This window comes from Girardinichthys multiradiatus, chromosome 23 (assembly GCF_021462225.1).
Source record: "Girardinichthys multiradiatus isolate DD_20200921_A chromosome 23, DD_fGirMul_XY1, whole genome shotgun sequence".
Classification (NCBI taxonomy): Eukaryota; Metazoa; Chordata; class Actinopteri; order Cyprinodontiformes; family Goodeidae; genus Girardinichthys; species Girardinichthys multiradiatus.
The window spans coordinates 37166512-37190451 of record NC_061815.1 but is presented as its reverse complement, the minus strand read 5'-3'; the positions used below and the strand labels follow the sequence as shown (position 1 = coordinate 37190451).

Below are 23940 nucleotides of genomic sequence, written 5' to 3'. Positions count from 1 at the left end.
CAGTGGGAGGCAAAACAGATGAAGGGCTGTAAGGCGCTGTGTTGATAAGCAATGTGGGAACGGCCATAGGGAAAATATAGGAATTAAAATTTTTTTTTACTGTGAATTGAACTTGAAATCTGCAGCTTGATTGGACCCCACAGCAGTTGTAAAAAACATAAAACAAATAAAACTGTAATACACACATGCACGTAGGACGATGCATCACTGCCAGGACTTTATTAAAATCAAATCTCCTACTTGCTACTAACCCCTGAGGTCCGCATCTCCTACTGAAGAAATAAAACACAAACAAATACAACATGACTGCTTAAGTCACAAGGACAGTGGAGGAAACACTGAGGCTTTATGCAGCCCAGTGATGCATCTTCACCTCAGATGACCCCACCCCCTTTTCGATTAAGGCCTTCTGGGGCTGAAAAAAAAAAAAATAAAATGAAAACAAAAACAAGTAGCCTTTAGGAAGCTCATCAATCATGGTTTAAAGACAAAAGCAAAAGAGGAGGGTGGAGATGAGGAGACTTTGCCAAGTCTTGCCCTTCATCATCCATTATGAGAGGATGAATGGGGGGAGGGGGTCTCTGCAGTCCACAAGAGAATGAAAAGACTGACTGAAGACAAACAAAAAACGACACAGGTTTAAAATAGGGTTGCAGAGCTGCTCATGACACTGCAATGCAACAATTGCCTTCATATGAACAAATTTTTTTATTTTCACACACATACACACACAATCTTTAAAAAACAAAAATAATAATGTGTGTGTGTGTGTGTGTGAGAGAGAGAGAGTGAGAGATTGTGTGAAAAAAAAACTAACACACCACAGTGAACATCAGTCTTACCTGGATGAGTGATTCACTCAGTCTTTCCTCGTCTACCTCCAGCACAATGTCCCGGATCTCCTCATAAGGCAGGCGGAACGAGCCCAAGAAAATTGCTGTTGTGATGTAGAGAGAATAGAGTTATTTCCTCACTTTTTTATTAGACTGCAGGGTTCAAACAGACATTTTGGCACTCATTGCTCCTCAGACAAAACGATCACAGACCGTTCTTCCCATTTGGAAAAACTGTGCAGCCCTGACAAAAACTACAAAGGAAAACATCTAGATTCACCTGTGAGAACAACTTTTGTTCGTTTTAAACCGCCAATCTGAAACAGAAACCCAAAAAATAAGAAAAATAAAAACGACAGTTGCAGCTGAATTGGGCGCTGCTGAAAGCAACATGGTTTGTTTGGGTGGATATAAAAGAGGCATGCTGAATTTGCCTCAGGGGGGAAAGCCTGGTGGGTGTTTCAAACTCCAGGTGGGGTGGCTACATTGGAAATTGGAGCTGATGGTTTATCCAGTTGGAAGTCACAGGTGGAGTTTTGGTAATGAGCTGGAGGAGAGTCAACTCAACAGCTGCCGTACAACTGTAGCGGTGGGACCTGATGTCTGTATCTGACATGAAACTAGCAGAGGAGTCGCAATTCTTTCTAATTTTTTTGTTCCTGATTGCCCCTTTTATTTTACACAAACTACCTTCTGTGTTTATTAACTTTTCTTAGATGGAGAAACCTGAGTTATGTTAAAGTTGTGACTCCACAGTGTCATGTTTCACCTGGGTAGATGCCATGACTGTTTGTGTGCCGTCCAAGCCAATTGTTGCCAGAATGGGCAAGGTTTATGTGCTACAATCAGGTTTCCAACACATTTCTAATGCCAAGACTTTTCCACATTAAAAACTTTTGTTTTGGGAATTTCTAAAAATAAAGACAGAGGATCACTATGAATTTGTGGCAGAAATGTCATCAAACATCAGGCTTTAAATGTGGAAAATGTAAATTACAAAAACAGAGACCTTGCTTGACCTTGACCTTGATAAGGTCAAGCAATAAGGTCTTGCTCTTATACTAAAAAAAGAAGACTTTGCTATAGTTTGCAAGTTTGAAATATGGACATAAAATTTATTGCATCCCTGATTGTTCTGTAAAGGACCGCATATTTATATCTGGGTTTTTGCATGCATGACACTGTGAGCATTTGCAAATGATGTCACTGCACTTGTGTATGGCTGTGACAGGGTTGACAGGTGTCAGTGCCAGGTCTGATTACCGAGCCGGCAGAGGGCAGGATGGAAAAATAAGCGTTAAAATTCCCACCTTCACAAAGGAAATGGGTGGGAATCCTGTTATAGTACACAACCACACAGCCCTCCGGAGTCGCCTTAACACACAATACCGCATCATAAATCATTTTCAGTGCCTACCACTGAACCCGGCAAGCTCTCTTCTCAATTCTGATGTGAAGGTTCAGTGACTGGGATGGGTGGTGGGATAGCGTGAGTGATTGTCATGTCAGTGCCACTTTATGTGTCATGGTAAAATGATTATGCATACTACTATCGGGTAAATTGCATCCATCTGTCTCCAAAAACCTTCCCTCAGCACTGTCAGCAAGCTACGGTGTGTGGTTGATTTGTGACAAGGCCCCAAATAGGACAAACTACACCCACTGTATTTAGTGAAGCCATTAAAATTGTTATTTTAAATGCTGAAATCCAGATCATTGCTACATTAAAAAATCATTTAATGTCTTACAGATTTCTTAAATTTTTGCTGTCTTTTGTCATTTAAATGTTTCAGATCAAAATATACATTATAATATCAACTCACATTAATCAAACTCAACTTTTATCAAGCATTTGCAATAACTGACAATGAGTCTTTTGCATCATGATAGGGGAATTTCGGCCCACTCTTCTTTGCAGAATTATTTTAATTTAGAAACTATAGGAGGGTTTTTGAGCAAGAATGCCCTGCTTAATTTGACAACATCATATCTTAACCAGATTTTGAAGAGCCCCCTCCAATACCATCATTTTGCATTTTCTTTGAGCCATTAATAGATTTACTTGTTTAATGCTTTGGATCTATGTCCTGCAGCATAACCCAGTGGCCTTGAGCTTTGCTTTAGAATCTTCTGGCAGAGAGGAAGTCATAGTTCATCCGGGTCCTGAAGAAGTAAATCAACTCCAGACCATCATGTTTGACTGTTGGCAAAGTGTTCTGCAGGTCGTACAATAATCAAGCCTGGGTGTGCTTAGTAAAACTAAATAAAAACATGTGGTTAATCACAAATAATTCATGACTTATTTGTGACCAAAATGACTTTTTCACATAGGTCAGGATGAATGGGATAGCTCTTTTCTCCTAATCGAAGAAATAATCATTTCAAAACAGCTTCCTCATGTACAGCGCTTCGAATGTCTTGTTACTGAAAAGCGATATATAAATAAACTTATCTTACCATGCCTTTTTTGGATTTACCCAAGTTATTTTTGTATTAAAATTTGCTTGATAATCCGAAACATTAAACTGTGACAAAAAAAGCAGTACCAAGGTGGCAAATAATTTTTGTGGCACTGCAATTTACACAAGTACATGACGACCTTATTATGGTCACAAAAATCATAATGAATTTGACACAGCATAAGCAATAGAAGATGTTCTGTAACGGCTCTCCTCTGTAGCCAACAAATCCAACTTGGTCTATCCAATCCGGCCTTCATCAGCTAAATACAGGTCCTTCTCAAAATATTAGCATATTGTGATAAAGTTCATTATTTTCCATAATGTCATGATGAAAATTTAACATTCATATATTTTAGATTCATTGCACACTAACTGAAATATTTCAGGTCTTTTATTGTCTTAATACGGATGATTGTGGCATACAGCTCATGAAAACCCAAAATTCCTATCTCACAAAATTAGCATATTTCATCCGACAAATAAACAAAAAGTGTTTTTAATACAAAAAAACATCAACCTTCAAATAATCATGTACAGTTATGCACTCAATACTTGGTCGGGAATCCTTTGGCAGAAATGACTGCTTCAATACGGCGTGGCATGGAGGCAATCAGCCTTTGGCACTGCTGAGGTCTTATGGAGGCCCAGGATGCTTCGATAGCGGCCTTTAGCTCATCCAGAGTGTTGGGTCTTGAATCTCTCAACGTTCTCTTCACAATATCCCACAGATTCTCTATGGGGTTCAGGTCAGGAGAGTTGGCAGGCCAATTGAGGACAGTGATACCATGGTCAGTAAACCATTTACCAGTGGTTTTGGCACTGTGAGCAGGTGCCAGGTCGTGCTGAAAAATGAAATCTTCTTCTCCATAAAGCTTTTCAGCAGATGGAAGCATGAAGTGCTCCAAAATCTCCTGATAGCTAGCTGCATTGACCCTGCCCTTGATAAAACACAGTGGACCAACACCAGCAGCTGACACGGCACCCCAGACCATCACTGACTGTGGGTACTTGACACTGGACTTCTGGCATTTTGGCATTTCCTTCTCCCCAGTCTTCCTCCAGACTCTGGCACCTTGATTTCCGAATGACATGCAGAATTTGCTTTCAGCACTGGACTGAGCAACAGTCCAGTGCTGCTTCTCTGTAGCCCAGGTCAGGCGTTTCTGCCGCTGTTTCTGGTTCAAAAGTGGCTTGACCTGGGGAATGCGGCACCTGTAGCCCATTTCCTGCACACGCCTGTGCACGGTGGCTCTGGATGTTTCTACTCCAGACTCAGTCCACTGCTTCCGCAGGTCCCCCAAGGTCTGGAATCAGCCCTTCTCCACAATCTTCCTCAGGGTCCGGTCACCTCTTCTCGTTGTGCAGCGTTTTCTGCCACACTTTTTCCTTCCCACAGACTCCCCACTGAGGTGCCTTGATACAGCACTCTGGGAACAGCCTATTCGTTCAGAAATTTCTTTCTGTGTCTTACCCTCTTGCTTGAGGGTGTCAATAGTGGCCTTCTGGACAGCAGTCAGGTCGGCAGTCTTACCCATGATTGGGGTTTTGAGTGATAAACCAGGCTGGGAGTTTTAAAGGCCTCAGGAATCTTTTGCAGGTGTTTAGAGTTAACTCGTTGATTCAGATGATTAGGTTCATAGCTCGTTTAGAGACCCTTTTAATGATATGCTAATTTTGTGAGATAGGAATTTGGGGTTTTCATGAGCTGTATGCCAAAATCATCTGTATTAAGACAATAAAAGACCTGAAATATTTCAGTTAGTGTGCAATAAATCTAAAATATATGAATGTTAAATTTTCATCATTACATTATGGAAAATAATTAACTTTATCACAATATGCTAATATTTTGAGAAGGACCTGTAGATCAGCTCTATTATCTAAATTTCAAAACAAATGCAAGTGAAATGCATTTTAAAATGTTAAATAAGCTGCACCCGTGAACAGCTTCTGTGTCAAATCGTTGTTTCAAGGAATGCTTCGTTCAGTAAAGAAAGTTTTTAGAATATAATTATTTATTGACAGATATAGGTTATTACACCAGAACAGAATTTAAGATGGCCAATCCTTGCTTAATGCATGTACAGGTTCAGTTTGTTGTAAAAACAAATCACATTATGAGATGCAAAGTTAAGTTCAGCATATGAGGCCTAGTTAAGCATAGTAAAAAATAAATTACACCCTTAAAAAACTGTAGGATTGTTTCGAGCCCTACTTAGTTTGTAACGAATGTTTCCACCTTGTTTAATAAATAATGACACGTGGGAATGTGTGGTGAGTGGTTTTGTACGGTTGAGGATAGACTGAAATTGTTTTCTAACCTGGTAAAGACCAGATCAATTACACATTAAAAACAGAATGTGAAGTTCTTTTAGTTTCTCTTGTAATATAACTCTATATTAGTGTCCAGTACTAAGTGAAAGCTTGCAGAAGTCTGCTTGGGCTCCATGAGAATTAAAACACCCACATGGAGCTCAAGCAGTCAAGTCTGTTAAGAATTGCTTTGCACACAAGGCTTGGAATAAAGCTATATGCACTTACTTTGACTGTTAAAACATTATTGCCAAAACATCGTCACGTTCCCACAAAGGGCTCAATAATTTACGATCCCAACATTGAGGACGTTAATATAATAGTTTTATTTTTTCTCCCACCAGCAGCTGGATTTTCCTGCTCATGGGAATATAAACAGCTGCGTTGTGGAAAAAGGGTCTGAATTTTCTGAGATAAAAGAACACGACTGTGGAGAAGACTTCATGAACCTAACATAAATCTAAGGCGTGTATGAGGGCATCTACTTACAGAGATTCTGTGCTGTCTTTGCATCCAGGATACGCAGCTCCTTTGCCTTCTTCTTGAATTGTGGTACTCGGTCATCGGTCTCATCACTCACATCTTTTTTCACTGCAGCAGGAAAAAAACAAACATAAACATGAATAAAAACAGTTTAAAACTGATGAACTATATACTATGTAGTGGGTTGTTGCAAAGTTAATGACTTCCCCCAATACATAATACAACAATTAGTAAACTGAATACTAAACTTATCAACTGAATTTGACTGTGATTTTTTTAATAATTATGATCAAATTGGACTGTGTTTAATTGATCTATCTTTATGACTGGATACTAGGGGAATGAGATGGAATAAGTTGGTTATATGTAAATATAAGTAAGAATGAATTATTGGGAATTGCCACGTTTTGGCCGAAAGGTAATTAAGTGAAACTCAAAATATAAAGTTACTCACACAGAGCACTGTAAGCATCTATCCCTCTTAATTTTGATAAGCATGGATTACAGTTAAGGTTCACTTTCACAGACAATTTGCATTTTTTTCTGTTTATTACAGAAATGTCACAATCATGGGGAAGAATGCTAACATGACAGTTTTCCAGCAGACAGTCAACGACGAGGAGAGTAAGCCACAAAAGGTCATTGTTAAAGATGCTGGTATCAGTGCGGTATCAGAGCATATACACTGAAAGTTTGGTGAAAGGAAAAAGTGTCACAGATAAAAGTACACCAGCAACAGTGATAACCACAGCCCTGAGAAGGAATGTAACGCAGAGTTCTCTCAAGAGAAGGAGATTCACAATGCATTGACTGTGGCTACAGTCAGACATGAACTACGGTTACTTTGCAAACTAAGTTCTTTACAAAAACGGGATCACTGCTATTGACAAGCACATTAAGTCTTTCAACTTCCAAAGGTTAATGAGAAAAACTGTTACTCCCTACAAATCCAAGAAAACAGTCATAGCACTGTATGAACACAGTCCACAAAACTGGTCCAAAAATAACACTTGCTCATAATTATGGAATTTCTGACTTTCCACACTGAGAAAACGCAGCATGTCAGCACAAAATCTTCAGTATTTACACTGCAATAACATCAAGTTTGTCTAAAAGCCTACTTGTCCACGTGCCCAGCAGCAGGACAACATATTAAAGTGGAATTACAGAACTGAGGAAAGTTTAATTTTCCACAATAAAGAAGCAGAGATATGAGAAAGAAGACTCCTTAGATCCTCCGTTCTCCCCTGACGGTTTCTGTGAGGCAGCACACTTTGTTGCTAATCATCACAACTGCTCTGTTTAAGCCCAAGGTAGGAGTCTCAGAGGAAATCTAGAACAAACAATCTGCTCCCTTAGTGCTGGCTTGCATATTTGAAGAGAGAATCAAAGAGGCAACATCTCCTGGGCACCTAGAAGAAGGAATGCTTCAGGCACCTACCAACGCTGTGCGCTGTCAACATATCACATCAGGGATGCAGTTGTTTACAGTGTTAAGTATTGCTAAATTGCAAGTAGGTTTGAGGTGATGAAACAGATAGATTTATAGTTGACTTTCTGTCAGAATACTAAGATGCCCCTTCAGGAGCCCACAGAACTTCAGGCCTCCAACATTGGTTCAAATCTGACTGTAACACAAGCTGCATGGATACACATCTTTCCTGGTTCCTTCTCTGACAAAAGCTACATGGAGAGAGGAGGGACATGAGAATTTAAAATGTGTTTCAAGTAGGTGTGGAATACAGGTTAATTATCAAATGAAGGAACAACGCAACCCATGTATTGAATGATTCATCATCAGAGGAGAGCATCTAATATTTCTATATACTGTAACTCATAAACACAGCCTAAACAGTTGACCTAAATGTACATCCAATTGTTCACAACCCATTAATGTATTAAATGTAAAATATGGAATAAAAGTTTAAAGTATAAAAAGTGAAGTTAAAGTGTGACCAAGGTTATTATGGAAACATTCTGATTTAGGTAGATATTTGGACTTATTGAAACAACACAACACCGTAACCGAGCAAGCACACCAATCCATTGTAGAGACACTCCCTGTCAGTGAACTCAATGTTCCCTCCTACACAGCCAAACTGCTCAGGAACAGCTTAAGGGAAGTGGCAAAGCGCCAAGTGATTATCTGGCCTCTAAACATATCAGATTTCAATCCAAATCAACACCCACAGACTGGGTCAAAACCAGTTCTACCAATGAAAGCTGTATTCTGTGACCCACAGCCCCCAAAAGAGCTGCTGCCCAGGCCTGCTGCCAGATACCACTAGAGGTCTTCAAAATAAATGGGTTTCCCCTTTGCTGCTGTTATGTCATCTTGACTAACCCTATTTCTAGGTTAAAAAAAGTAAGCTTTATATACCACTGCACTTTGGTCTATTAGGCTTCATTCATTTATTTCTGTAATTCATTCTGGAAGGAAACCAGGAAATTGCTGCAACAGTGATATATTTTAAGTCTTTATTTCTCTTAATAAAAAAAAAAACAAAACAAAGGTTTTTAGAAATTTGGGCATCACATAAGACCAAGGAAATTAAAGAAAGGATTTTATATAGAAGTGCCATGTTACGGCCTACCCAACCATAGGAAGACTGCTGACTTGAAACACACACCGTCAACCACAAAAGTTCAGGTCTAAAGCAGTTATTTACAGGATGCTGTTTTTACTGAAAGTTAAGAGAAAGGTTAAAGTGGGGTAGAAAAGAATGCACAAGAAACAGGCCCACGAGAGAATTATTAATCTTTACTAAAAATGCTATATTTTAACTTTCTGAGAAATAAAATTAGTAGTTTGCATCACCCACATAAGTAAACACCTGAAATATATCACTCTGTATGTAATTAACCTATAATAGGTGTTTCACTTTCTGAACCAAATTCAAAAACAAATTAACTTTTCTATGACATCCTAATTTATTGAGAGCCACCTGTACAGGGTTGTTTTTCTAAGTCCTTCATCTTACATGAGGTGAAAATAAATACAATATTTCTACAGTATGTTTCAGCATTCCCCTACAAGATCCCTCAAAGCCACCAAATCTAAAGAACCAAGTTAAAATATTAACCCATAAATATATCAGCAACAACAGCTTTCATTTTCTCACATTTACTAAATAACTAAGCACTAACAACCCCCTTGATTTGGACATAGAAATGTCTTCCAACTTCCTTTGTGATAACTAGGGGTGAAAGTAGTTTCAAATTCTTGCCGGTACTTAGGGGCAGAGCTAGAGGGGTGGCTGGGGAGGCACTGGGGGCATATATATATATATATATATATATATATATAATGTGTGTGTGTGTTAATTGTTACTCTTATCTGTGGCCCCCTCGAGATCTCTCTCTTTCTCTCTCTCAGCAAACTCACTCAAGTCCAAACTCATACTAACCAATACCGAGATCAATATTTTAGTTTACTGTAGGCTGTCTGTATAAAGCAGAAATTAGAATCACTTGACCATGTAGAATAAAGAACGGCCATGTATGAAACAATTATAAACCATTTTCTGATGCATAACTTTTCATCTTCAGTTTCCGTCTTTTCTTTTCAACAAAGAAGTTATTGTTCTCTGCATTGTGGTCAAGTTTTGATTTCATTTCAATTAAAAATTTGACAGTTTGGTTGTTTTTGCGGTTTTTATTTAAAAGTGTGTAGATGGTAAGTGATTTATTGTTCGTCCTGTCCTAATGCAAGCGGCGGTTCTTTATGTCTGTGCACCACCTGTGTAAAATCTCCCAGTCCATTAAATCGCCTTGGTAACCGTTCTGTGTTGGGGTAAGCGCGCATGCGCTCTTGGGTAGTGTATATAAAATCTATGGTCATAAGTGGTGTTTTCAAGCTGTACTGTGTTGTAATAAAGCAAAATAACATGAAATACAACTAGTTTCTCTCCCTTTACGTTTAACTGGGGTATTTAGCAGCGAGCAGACAGACATTAAACGTAGCGGTGCTTGTTTTAAAGGCTGGCCGTTCACAACAGCCTCGAGTTCCGAGGGGAGAAACCAAGAGCATTGAGGCTCCATCATAGCAGAACAGTTCAGAAACTATTTGGAATGAGGGGAAAATAACTATATTTATAAACAGATTAAGTCGTGTTTTAGACGGCCTATTGGTAGCGGATCTAATCTTCTTAGTGTGCTCGTGAATTTTTGCAGCCGTGGATGATGGCTTCATAGCAGACAGCCGTTCCTCCCTCTTCCCGGTACTGCGTACCGGCTCTGAATCTTTTAGTGATACGCAGTACCGGACCGTACCGGCTCACTTTCACCCCTGGTGATAACCCTAAAGCATAGACCAACTCAAGCTGAAAGGAGAAATTAAGCTCCATTTTTACAAAATAATTAGAAATAATTATTCTCTACTACATTATCTATTTACTATTGGGCCGCTTTAAACTTTCATCATTGTACCTTACATTCTCACCAGGGTGCTGGTGTTCGCCCTTGCCTCCAGGCCCCCAAGCTGCACATAGTTAACGAGAGCGCCTTTTCAACCCATAATGAACCATTTTTTATGAAACTAACCTATACATCTTGGAGCTCTGCTACTAAGGGTTTTGCTGGTTTACTCAATTTTGCCAAGAGTCACATGTGTTTCCTCTGAGTGCTGCATGTGGACTGATGGGCCCTGGAGGGCTTGCACACAATTCAAGCTGCCACACTAGTCAGAGTCCCAGGTGTGTAGAGAGGATGAATATAGGTGGCATATACCCAGATGGCTGGTCACAACAAAAAAAAACTTTTAAAGTTTTATAAATGAAAACAAAAATTAGAAGTTTGCAGATAGTTACTTCAAATCCTCTCCTCTTGTTGGCTTTAAAACTTGAAAGTGTTTCTTTCTACTAGAAATAAAATCTTGGGGGTGTTTGTCAGAGTTATTTTATTGCTTCTTCAGCCCTAAAAAGCTTAACCCGTATGACATTGTATGTCCACAACAGCTGATTGAAGTCCTTGCCAATATTAGGACGTGGTCTTCTAGTTGTCCAAAGGCTAAAATTTAATACTATGAAAACAGTGCCGTCCCTTGTATTTGTTAGCTGAATCTCTTAAGCAGTCACACAATGGAGAGACACTTGTGACTGGAAAAATCTGAGAATGTGTGTAACATAAAGTGCTTTGATATGGATGTATTATTGATCAGATAAAAACAATATCACTGAAAATAATAATTAAAAGGAAAAAACTGAATAATGAATTAAACGTTTTTACTTTTGTTAAAAAAAAAACATGGAAGTTGTCAAAACTCTTAAATTTTTTTTTTTCAAAAGTTTCAATAAAATGTAACAGTGCAGCTAAAAACTTCATTCAAACGTTTTCTTACATTGTTGTTTTAAAGATTGCTCTGTGCCAAAGGGAGTCACAAAATTGTTACATTTTAATGAAAACGCATAAATGTTTGACTAAAAGAGAAAAAAAAAAAAAAATTCTGGCTTATTTAGAACGATTTGGCATTCAGCTCTGTAGGCCTTGGATTGAGGTATACCCATGGGAAGCTCTATGATAACAAGAGTTCTTCAACACTTGGACATCCAGTCTGTTTGCTGGCCCAGAATCTCTATCCTGGTCGCCTTCCATGAGATATCTCCCTCAAGACGTCCATAAAACCCAGGGCATTAGAAAGCTAAACACTACCACATGTTCACTTCCGGACACAGACTCCTCGGCTGAACCCTGCCACCAGGCACCAGAACATGAACAGGCCTTGAAAAGAAATAACAGAAAACCGCAGATGACAGGTCTTCAGCTAACATATTTAAAGGCAAAGAAACACAGAGTGGAACAGACAATGTGGAGTCTGGTCCTCTTCGAAGCAATTTATTCCTTCAAATGTGCAATCTGCCTGCAAACATGGGCCCCGTCCTCCATGTCATGGACTCATGCTGAGGATTTAGCTACTGGAAATCTGCCAGCCTGTCTGAAGGAAATGGATTCAGAAGAAAAGTCACTGCCCTCTGCCACGAAAATACCAGTTCTACAGAGCTCGACTTCATTAATACACGGGCTTTTATGTATATATGCTAAAACATGAACAGCTAAAACAGGCAATGCCGACTAAATGCAAAATGAAAAATAAATATGTAAAACCAAGAGAGCACTTTGAACACAAGTCCTGTTTGTAATTTCTATATTCCGTTTCTTTAAGGGAAGGTTTTGTTCTTAACCTTGAATTCAATCTGATGAGTGCATATATGGCTGTTTCCACTCCTCCCACTGTCTTGGATGCTAAAAGCAAACTCCCACTCAGAAAAAGGGTAATCCCTCCCCTACTGATTCAGAGTTGAAATTCATTCTTTTGCTGCCATCTTGGAAAACCAGGAACCCCCAAAAGGAATACCAAACACGAAGAAGCATTTGCCTGTGTGATGTTAGATTAAATACACATTTTCACAATAATAAATACATACTTCCCAGTTAAGTAAAAGGGCAAATATAATCATATTTTAGAGCTACAAACCATACCAAATGAAAAATATATAATAATTGTCCTTACCACAGTTGAGATGGAAGCAGATAATTTAAAAGCATTTCTGACAACCATAATGGGCCTTCGTAGCAACAACTCACCTGAAAACAGGGAGCAACTTAAATGGATGCTGATGCACCATATGGATGTACAGTGGATTATTGCTGTACATACGATGCATTTTTTTTGATAAAACAATGTGAAGCTTGCGATCATTTAATAGCAACACAGAAAAAAAGGTAAAGGAAGCATTTTTACTACAAGAATCATCTAATCAGGAAAGGGGGTTGAGCTAGCAGAGGTAACAAACAGACCACAGTGGGGAATCCAGCTGTTTGTGAGCATAAAGTTTATAAAGTAAGAAAAAAAAATAAAAGCAGCTTTTACTTTTTGTGTGTCCTATGTCAGTAAAAATCATCTGCTTTGCACGGACCACACTACTGATTACCCCTCTCACTTAACCGCTTAGTTTTAGCTGTGAATAATTTCTCTCAGTTTGAGCCAACTGTTTCACCATGTGTACCAATACAGTGCCTTGCGAAAGTACTCGACCCCCTTGAACTGGTCAACCTCTTGTCACATTTCAGGCTTCAAACATAAAGATATAAAATTCAAATTTTTTGTGAAGAATCAATAAGTGGGACACAAGTGGAATGAAATTTATTGGATGTGTCAAACGTTTTTAACAAATAAAAAACTGAAAAGTGGGCGTACAATATTATTCGGCGCCCTTGCATTAATACTTTGTAGCGCCACCCTTTGCTGCAATTACAGCTGCAAGTCGCTTGGGGTACGTCTCTATCAGTTTTGCACATCGAGAGACTGATATTCTTGCCCATTCTTCCTTGCAAAACAGCTCAAGCTCAGTGAGGTTGGATGGAGAGCGTTCATGAACAGCAGTCTTCAGCTCTTTCCACAGATTCTCGATTGGATTCAGGTCTGGACTTTGACTTGGCCATTCCAACACCTGGATACGTTTATTTGTGAACCATTCCATTGTAGATTTGGCTTTATGTTTTGGATCATTGTCTTGTTGGAAGATAAATCTCCGTCCCAGTCTCAAGTCTCTTGCAGACTCCAACAGGTTTTCTTCCAGAATGGTCCTGTATTTGGCCCCATCCATCTTCCCATCAATTTTGACCATCTTCCCTGTCCCTGCTGATGAAAAGCAGGCCCAAACCATGATGCTGCCACCACCATGTTTGACAGTGGGGATGGTGTGTTCAGGGTGATGAGCTGTGTTGCTTTTACGCCAAACATATCGTTTTGCATTGCAACTTCTGGAGTGAGTTTGCTGCACTGAAAGTAAAGGGGCCGAATAATATTGCACGCCCCACTTTTCAGTTTTTTATTTGTTAAAAAGGTTTGACACATCCAATAAATTTAATTCCACTTCACGATTGTGTCCCACTTGTTGTTGATTCTTCACAAAAAAGTTTAATTTTATATCTTTATATTTGAAGCCTGAAATGTGGCAAGAGGATGAAAAGTTCAGGGGTGCCGAGTACTTTCGCAAGGCACTGTAGATTGACATTATAGGGCCAGAATTGTAGTGTTTCTATTTACAGTTCATGGCAATTGGCCATTTGCCAATGGCATGAATCACGAACAGGCAGGCCTCATGACAGTGCTCTTAAATTGTTCTGTTGGGTGCAGGTTTGTTAGGTCTCCTGACTCTCACTAAATAAACCACCACATAAATCGTCAAATTCAAGCTTGAGACTTTGCTACTAATACTTTTGTCTAGGGTGGACATTTTGTTAGGTACTGATTGCCCAGGTTTAGCATTCAACATGTAAAATCATCACTTCTCGCTAACTTTCACCTTGTGCATGCTTCCTATACATTTTTCTTCACATATTCCTAGACTTTATTTATGGAGGTGAATATATCTATCCTAAAAAGTTTAAAAAAATATATGATATGCTGTCAAACAGCAACAAGTTGTTTATTGCCTAAAATGTTAACAGTACTCCCCATGTCAAGGTGAACCATGAAAAAGTGGTGGCTGTCAACTATGCAATAATTATCTTGCCTAATGATAACAGAGAGTGAGGTAGTGCCTAGTGATAATAATAATAATAGTAATCATGATGGCAGAAACTCAAATTGCTACAAAAAATATTTTGGCTCCAGTGAAATGTTTAAAGTATCTGTAATCAGATTGCTCTTTAACAGCATCTGGTTCTGTTTATCTATGAATACAAGGTAAGGAAGCAGGATGAGTCCCACTGAGTGACACTTTGACCTGTGGCCAATAATGTCTTCAGTATGCAGGGAGCTGCTCAGCCCACGGTGGAAGGTGCACAGCTGGGCTTGGAGTAGAGCCCAGTGAGAAAAACGCCTCCTCTTCTAATTGAGACAGCACAGATCTCCCTTAGTGACCCTCCCATTTCTATTCCAAGAGGGAGAGGAGAAGGATTCCAGGACATAGTGAATGTTTCCTGTAAAAACAATCCATATTTTTGGTAAAAGGGAGGAATCTCAGCAGTAATATTAGGGTTATGACCGGACATGCTTGATTTATAATATTTTGAAGTGATTTCTAGGTCAGGATATAACAAATGATTACAGACTTGACCAAATGTAATAGATATGTTTGTAATTTTTGATGGAATAATTGAGATCTCTTCACTCTTTTTGTTACAATTATCCTTTTACATCAAGACAGTTAGTTTGAACTAAAACAGCAAAAAGATTTGCAGAAACAAATGTCAACAGAGAACACATATTTGAAAACAAATCCCCGAATTAATAACTCGAAGCACTGCCAATGACCTGAGACTTGGCGCACCCTTTTAACAACGATGTTTAATCAGCTCACATCTACACGCGAATGTTGTTTTCTCTCTCAGAGGCAAAGGGAGTGTGGGAAGGGTCTGACTCTGCCTCTTATATTGGTCATGGAGACATGCTCCTGGGGGCAGTGAATGGATTGAGCCTGACAGCCAATCAGTTCTAGGAAACTGTTCTCTGGTTCTACCAAAGCAGTTCATTGTGACCCATTGTGCTTGAGCACTGGTGGGAAAGCGCTAGTTGCCGGTCCGATCGGCTGCACCTGGTGTCCGTTAAGACCCCCGCTATGCAGCCCAGCCTTGAACATTCAGTCAACAGCACTAAAGGTGGGGCTGTGTCAATATGATGAGAATTTCAGCAGAGATGTGAGTGTAAGGTTGTTCCCTGGATAACTGTCCAAATTATGGTCTTTATTACCTCTCCCATGCCAATGCTATGCAAGATCAAGCCCTGGGAGAAGGTTCAGAGTGTACTGGGCAGGGATGAAGATATTTTAAAATGTGCATCTGTACTGGCAGTAAACTTTACACAAGATGCTGCAAAGGCAATCTAGCATAAGAATATTGACATTGCTTTCATGCCTCACTTTAACAGAGACTTACCCAGCTTAGTTCCTTGGTCAAAGAAATTTAAGGAATGAAATAGGACCTATAAACTAGGGCTATGCTACATTATACTATCCGTATTCATTTGTATAATTTCACTTAAAGTTTTCATTTCAGGGGGGAGCTTTTGTCACCTCTTGCTGAGCACCGCAGGATTACTTATTTATTATTTTAGGTACACTTTGTCATATTCGATGGTGATTTAATCTCAGGCGCCATTAACAAAGGGCAAGACCACAAAACGGATGGTAAATTGTCCAAGCGAAGACAGACTACTCTTCTGTCTGCAAAGCCTGCAACACCAACTCCGACCCTGAGCTCAACTGATAAGGCCCTCCAGGGAGACCGAAGCTCTGCAGAAGAGGCAGCTGGAATGGACACCTTCAAAAGAAAGCTCCTGTCTTTCCTGCGTAAAGCTTGCAGACACTGTTAAAGTGGAAGTGTGTGCTGCGTTGTAAAGTGAAATAGAAGGTCATGTTCGAAATTAAGGCAGCCAGGTCGGAGGTCAAAGAATATAAGGAGTCAGTCACTTTAGAACTGGCTAAACTGAATAGGACGGTTAAAACATGGAAGACTCCTTATCACACACATTACATTGTACATTTGCAGAAAAAGATAAAATCCCTTGCAGAAATGGATGCTTCTCTAGAAAACAGGGGTGATCAAGGTCAGATCAAGAAGAAACAATGTCAGAATAGAAAGGGTTCGCGAGACACCTTGTCTACCTCCTCTGTTTCGGCATTGCTCAATGGAGTATTGGGGAAGGAGGCGCCGCTGCAGGACAGGGAGCACAGATCACTCTACCCGGCACATAAACAGGAGGCTCCACCTTGTGTCATCGTAGCCCAGCTCCACTACTTCAAAGACTGTGCAAATAACTGCAGCTCACTCAGGAAAGACAACAGATTGTGAATGGTCTGTCTATTTTTGTTGTCCCAGATTTTACAACATAAACAGCTACAGCCTGCTCTGCATATTGTGACATCAGGAGGCAGCTACGAGGGATAAAAGGCTTTCAGGTTGGCGTTGTGTACCCAGCCCGACTCACAATCACCTATAAAAATGTGGAAAAAGCTTTCTCCACACCAGAGGAGGCTCAGAGTTACATCTAACAATGTATCACTGGACACTGAAGTAGTGGTAAATGGCTCTATGATCACATTCTAGTTAAATGGAGTAAAAATAATAAAGGGGAAAGTAAGGAAATGAAGGAATTTTAAGATAGAGGGATAGGAAGAGGGAAAAAGTAAATGGGTGGGTAATATGGATGAGGAGGGACTGAATAAAGAGGAGAAGAAGGGAGAAGAGAAGAGGCAGTAGGAGGTTTTCTATTAGAGAACAGAAAAATACCTGGCAAGGGCCAAGTCTGCACGTTTTTCAATGTGCAGTGTTTATTATCTTTAGTTTATTTAGTACATGACTGGAAAATGTACAGTGTTTGTTAAGTCTGCTAAGTCAGTTTTCAGTTATTTGTTTTATTTTTCTCTCTCTCTTCCCTGTATCTTGTTAGCACTACCACCCCCATCCCCACCGCGGCCTCCTCAGTTTTGACCTCGAGCATTTCTTTACCCAGTTGACCCTGTTAGGGTCACCTAACAGTTCGCTGTTAGTTGACCCTTTGCAGCTTGGTGCTGCCTTTCATTTAAAATTAAGTTATTGTCTCTGTATTACTTATTATGTTAGTGTAAAAATAGCATGCTCAACCAGCAAGAAAAAAAAAAAATATTTCCATTAGCATTTTTGTCATTTTGCATCATTGTTTGTTTGCCTATATTTCTGTTTGACAGACAAATTGGTACGCAGCAAGTCGACGAGCCGGAACATGATGGCCACAGACAGGTGATGTGCAAAAGATAGATTTTCCCATTACAATGACACCTGACAGAGGATGGGAAAGATAGAGCAGCAAGCAAACATTTTGTCCTTGAGGTTGATGCACTGAAACAGAATAAATGGGCAAGCGAAAAGATTTGGGCAACTTTAAAAACAGCCTAGTAATGATAGCATCTTCACAATGGGAGAACCTCGAAAAGGTAAAGGTAAAACTGGTAAAGGGCTCATTTACGCGCATGGAAAGAAAAACTGGTCCGTGGTTTTTGATAAGATTTGAAGAGCCACTATAGCTGAGATTGCCAGGAAAAGGAATGCTCATGCTAATGGTTGACCCTGTAGCAAGAACACAGACTAATTACACTGGCTCATTCTGACCCAATTCTATGGCTGCAAGTCCCTAAAATGGGATTTTAAGCATTCAAACATGACCATGAAGTAATAGAACGAGAATCCTCTCCTTTTTTTTCCCACGATGTTAAAGGATGGGTCAGTGGAAGTAGCTTGGAAAAGAACCAACATCAAAAAGCAATTTTGAAACAAATAAAGCTGGTGGAGGCAACATAATGCTGTAGGAAAGTTCTTCTCACAAAACTTGGGTTCTGCTGTTAATGTGAACGCATCAATAACACAAACATTACCACTGACTAACTTTTCTTTTAACTGGAAAAAAGGTATTTCCTGATTGTACTGAAATGTTTCATCAGAGAATAGCCCTAGCTTGCACCTTGGCTGGTGCTCCTTTAGTTTTCACAACTTCCCATGTTTTAAGCGACCAGAAATCTTTTCAGTGAGCTGAGCCTGATTGTCTTATAAGCATCAGTGTGCTCCAGACACCCGAAGACAACTGGTCACACAGGTACTGTCTCTGGCATCTCAGAAAAAAAAACCTGTAAACTCAGTGAATGGAATGATAGAAAATATGAATGGTTTTTAAAACCGTGGTATACCTTTAACAGCTCAGATACAGGGAAATTGGATCTGGCAGCTAATGGGTTACAAAGGATCTACTAATAAGGCTTTGCATTGAAATCACAACAGAGGAGTTCATCATTGATGGGTCATGACAAGCTCACTATAAAGTGAATAACTGAAATGAAAACTGCTGATTGGCATTTATGTGTATTACTTATATAAGTATTCAAGAAGAATGGATTAATTTATACTATAACAAATCAAACAAGATGGTGTGTCTAAGCAAAGTGGCGCATGACAGGTTGTCAAACAAGGAAAAGACATACATGCTTATGTTTTATTTTTTAAGAAATGTGCTCAAGTATTATCTCTTCTTCTCATGAAGGTTAACCGATAGGTTGATCCAATTTGTCTACTGAGGCGTGAAAGGACTTAAGAAATACTTCACATTTCTGTGCTCGAAAATGTCAAGGTTTCCTGAGAGTTGAGGACAAGAGGAGGGGGAAATGACTTTTTCTCTTGCTGGCAGCTCGACTTCATGCTTGTTAGCACCAATAGGCTTATCCTTGGCAATCAACACCGGGATGGATATGTTCAATATAATTCTAAGTCCTGAATTGCATTACAGACAGCTGGTAGTACATCTGCCTCTAAAATACATGCAGTGTCCCTTCCATATATGTGCAAATAAAAAAATGCAGCTCATTTATAAAGATGGGATTGGTTCCTTGCTAGCTGAGGCTGTAAAACCTTACATCGTGTCACCTCCAGATTCTTTACACAGCTGCACAGAAGCATGTTCTGATGACATGAGGGTGTCAAAGCAGACATGACCTGATTAAAGATTCACCATGCAGCAAAGGAGACCGCGAGCACAAGGAGAGGCACTCTGTCGGGAACTGTGTTTAATTCTGAAAATCACATACGATGAGCTCCTCACCTGCTTGAACGCTTGAGTGTCCATTTCTCCAAGCATGCCTTTTTGTATCTGCAGCACTTTGTATATCTGAAGTATCTGTTTTTGACTTTGGCAATACTAAGAGGGCTCTCCACTGTAAAGACAATCTGACTACTAGATCTCCGACGTACAGACAACCAATATCGGGGCATTAATATGTTATATGACAGGAAAGCACATTACCTTAACTACATTCTGTAATATAGTGGGCATGTAACAACTTATATATTGCAGAAGATATTGTCACTAGGAGCTCCATCGAGTTTACTCTATTTTAATTGAAAACTTCAATAATAGAGATGCAAGAGAATGTTTGGAGACTTACAGTGCCTTGCAAAAGTATTTTAATCCTTACAACCTCAAAATTTCAATTTGAAAACATGCATTAGACCAACACAAAATGGCGTACAATTGTGAAATCTGAAAAAAAGGATGCATTGTTTTGAATATTTTTTTGCTCCTAAAAATAAAGTGTGGTGTTTTTGCCCAGAGTCAGACTGGAGTGTCTGAGTGTTAGTTTTCATGTGTTCCCACACACTTCCAATTGGATTTAGGTCTAGACTTTGACTGGACCATTCTAACCTATGAAAATGCTTTGTTCTGAAATATTATCATTGTTGCTCTGCCTGTATGTTTAGGGCTGTTCTCCTTCTGGAAGATTAACTTCCATCCCACTCTCAAGTAGGGATAGGTACCTTCCACATTTAAACCAATACGGTACCAATTCCCCGTACTTGGGAATCAGTATCAGTACAGGTATCGGTTTTTGCATGGTCTTGCATTTCGCATCACAAATATTGCAGCAAGCGTAATCTGCATTGCATTTTGAAAAGTGGAGCCATACTTTCGAGCGCTTCATTTCAGACATGTTTGTTTATTGACTGTAGCAGGGGCTACTGACCTATTGTGCATGCAATGCTGTGTTCATGTCTGGCATGGAAAATCGCCCACTCTTCCAGTCACTCAGTGTCATAATGATGCGTTTAGGTACCAAAACATGGTACTGTTTGATTTTATGTGAATCCGTACTCAGTAGTACCGACGGAATTTGGTCTGTACCTGTAAAAGTACCGAATTTGGTATCCATCTACTCTCAAGCGTTTTGTAGCCTCTAACCGGTTATCATTAGACTTTCCCTCTGTTATACCTGCTGAAGAAAAGCATCCGCAGAGCATAATTCTACCACCAACACTTTGTTTCACTGTGAGGTTGATTTGAAGATGATTTGAAGGTCATGTGCAGTGTTACAGTGTTTTGTAGTTAGGCTAAAAAAGTTATTTTTCCTGTCATTCCACCAAAGCATCTACTCCACTACTGCATGGCTTTGTATTAACAACAGCTTTCTTCATGCAAGTCTTTCGTTAATGCCAGATTTGTGTAGGCTTTCTATTTGGAAACCCTGCTTCACCTCCCCTGACCTGTCTGCTGTGTTCCTTGGTCCTAATGATGCTGTTTGTTCACTAAATTTCTCTAGCAAAAATTTCTCTTACAGAACAGCTGGACTTATACTGAGTATAAATTAAACACAGTTGCACTCTGTTTACAAATTAGGTGACTTCTAAAAGCAGTTAATTATACTGGATTTTATTTGAGAGTATCAGGGTAAAGAGTGCTGAATACTAATGCACACCACACTTCCCACTTAACTATTAGGTGCTCCTAAAGGTTAAGTGGGTACTTTGCAGCTCAGTTGTTAATGACATTTTCATTGCAAACAGAAATAGTAAAAATAAGTTAAAGTTGATGAGTGATAACTGCAGGCTTTGTCATGAGGAGGAGGAAACTGGAAAAGCTGACTGCAGACTCCAGCAGCAACACAAACTGCATTCCTTTTTTTTCCATTTATGCTGCTGAGAAATTCTGGGCTACCTACGGTGTTTGGGGCACAACCCATTAAAGTACAGCCCACCCCCTAGCAGGCTGCCTATGATGTGTTTAAGTCTTGCTCTACCTCCCTGTCTGGATGAGTACTATATGATTCATGGGGGTTGGGGCACAGAGTGATTTTCTCTGTAATGTCCCCTGTGATGTGAAGTCTACACCATACTGCTGACCTCGAATTTTAGTAATTACCCTTAAATTACACCATCAACTGGGATACTGGTACTACAGCGGGCCATTTTAACTGTACAAAAAATTGTTGTGAATTGTCTAGAGGCCTCTTTTATTTTTGTCACATAGATACTGTATTTCTTTTTTAAGTATTTTTAACTCTGGCACTGGTACTGGTGCCATGGAGAAAAGATAGGTGCTGAAATACCAACACTTTGTTTTGCCAAGAATGAAATAAGATAAGCTAATAAAAAAACACTTTACCAGTAAGGGAATAGAGCATTCACAGTAAATAAGGTCCAACGTCTCTTCTATAGCTTCACATAATCTGTGGCATACTGCGCACACACATTACAAATAATCTAAAATGCGTGGTTAACATTGTTCACTGGTGTTCTTTAACAAACCTCTGAGACCCTTAAACAACAGCTGTATTTACACTGAGATTAAATTACCCACAAGTCTACTATATTTACTAATTTCAATTCAACTGTTTGCACTAGATTTTATTTAGGAGCCTCAGAGAAAATACAATAGGATATCATCCCTTACAGGAGAGATGCATTGGAATCATCGGAAAGATCTGCTATTTTTTTTGTTCAATGAACGTACCACAGTAATACCAGGTCACACTGACAACACTCTTCAGTGTGGAAGGTTTTATTGCAAGAGATAAAACTCCAGGTGAGCTATTTTCAGTAACAATGAGGTGTTTAAATTGAGGTCAAGGGCAATGGAAACTGCATTTTCTAGGACAGAAGGTGTGTCTGCAAGCAAGACTTTCAGTGGATAACAGGAAGGCAGTACAAATTATAGCAAAGTTGCTCTTTTTTATCTTTGTAATTTTTCAACTTCTGTCTGTTGGTCATGGATGGTGGACTTGATAATGTTGGCAGCCTTTTAGAAATCTCATTAAAAGGTAAGGATCTATATTCTCTAAGGAGTACACCTGGACACTCCTATTTTGGCACTGCTAGCTACACGAACCAACAATATAATATGCTAATGCCAGTTAAAAAGTTTCAACATCGTAATCATTTTATCTTTGTTTTAAAATAACCGTTTTTCAGTAATTGCTCTCAGACACAGAACCTGTACTTCTAACATATAGCAGAAAAGCCAGAAAAATATATTTTGGAGGCTGTTCTTAGATTTTCTTATTTAAGCTCATGAATGGAAATCAGCTAAATTCTGTATCTGCAGGTCAAACCTTTCTGAATACTATGCACCCTTTTCCTTACACTAACTATTATGCACTACTTTGTGTTAGTCTATCACATAAAATCTCAATAAAAACACATTGAAATTTTCTGGTTATAAGACCAATATACTGAAAATTGTGGCATGCATTTGGATTCAGCCCCCTTTACTTTGATGCCCATAAATATGTTGTACCATATATTTGTTTTGCTTAATATTGGACCATTTGTACGTTGCTGGAGCTGCTATGCTGTTCAGCGTCATCGGCCATTTTGTACCCCAGGATAGTCTGCTACTACAAATTCCACCGGGCATTGCGGCTGATAGGATGGGGGCGTCGCAGCTCTGATGTCACAGTGGACTATGTTGGGACCTACAGTCATGGATTTCAACATTAAACTCCGGTACGGACTTTTCTGGAACTTTCAAAATAAAGTACATTAACCTTCTTCCGGCACAGCCAGGAAAAAGGATAACTGTGGACTTCCTGTGACGCCGCTACTCAAATAAAAGCACAACTGTTGCTACATCCACCCTCTTTTCACACGGCCTTCGAGAAGGACCGGTCAGGGGAGGCCCAGCGCGCTGATGTCTTTTGCTGGCAAAAAGACAAACTCTTCAACTGGATCCAAGGAAGCCATACGATCATCGGTCATATGCAAAGATAAGTACGGATGAAATACTGTTTGTGTATCCGGTATTTTCATTCATGAACGGGGGTAGTTAAGGTACAAGCATTGCTTGACTGTCTCTCCGAGCCCCCGCACACGCAAACGGTGTTCGAGAGAAGCCCCTGCAAAGACATGGTCTCTCAGCCTGGAAGGAAGACAGCAGAGACCGCAGCAGACAGGACGAGCCGCCCAGCTACAGCTCCGGAGCTAACCCTTTTGCTCACAGAGCGAACGCACCTTCAACCCCCGAGAGGTTAGCTGAAAGCCAACTGTTTGTTGACTGTGGACATTTCTTCAAGCTTCGCCCCTTGGACAACGTTTCCTCAACATGGTACATGAGG

At 39.7% G+C, this 23940-nt stretch overlaps 1 protein-coding gene across 5 annotated transcripts in view; it reads right to left on the bottom strand.

Annotated features, from left to right (window-relative positions):
* The window catches only part of diaph2 (diaphanous-related formin 2), a 555642-nt gene that overhangs the window by 268282 nt on the left and 263420 nt on the right, over positions 1 to 23940 (bottom strand). For all 5 annotated transcript variants that reach the window (XM_047353019.1, XM_047353022.1, XM_047353021.1 and 2 more), the window contains 2 exons: positions 6098 to 6199; positions 843 to 937 (listed from right to left, as the gene is read on the bottom strand). In XM_047353019.1, the coding sequence (XP_047208975.1) occupies positions 843 to 937; positions 6098 to 6199 (197 nt within the window). The remainder of the gene's footprint in view (positions 1 to 842; positions 938 to 6097; positions 6200 to 23940) is intronic.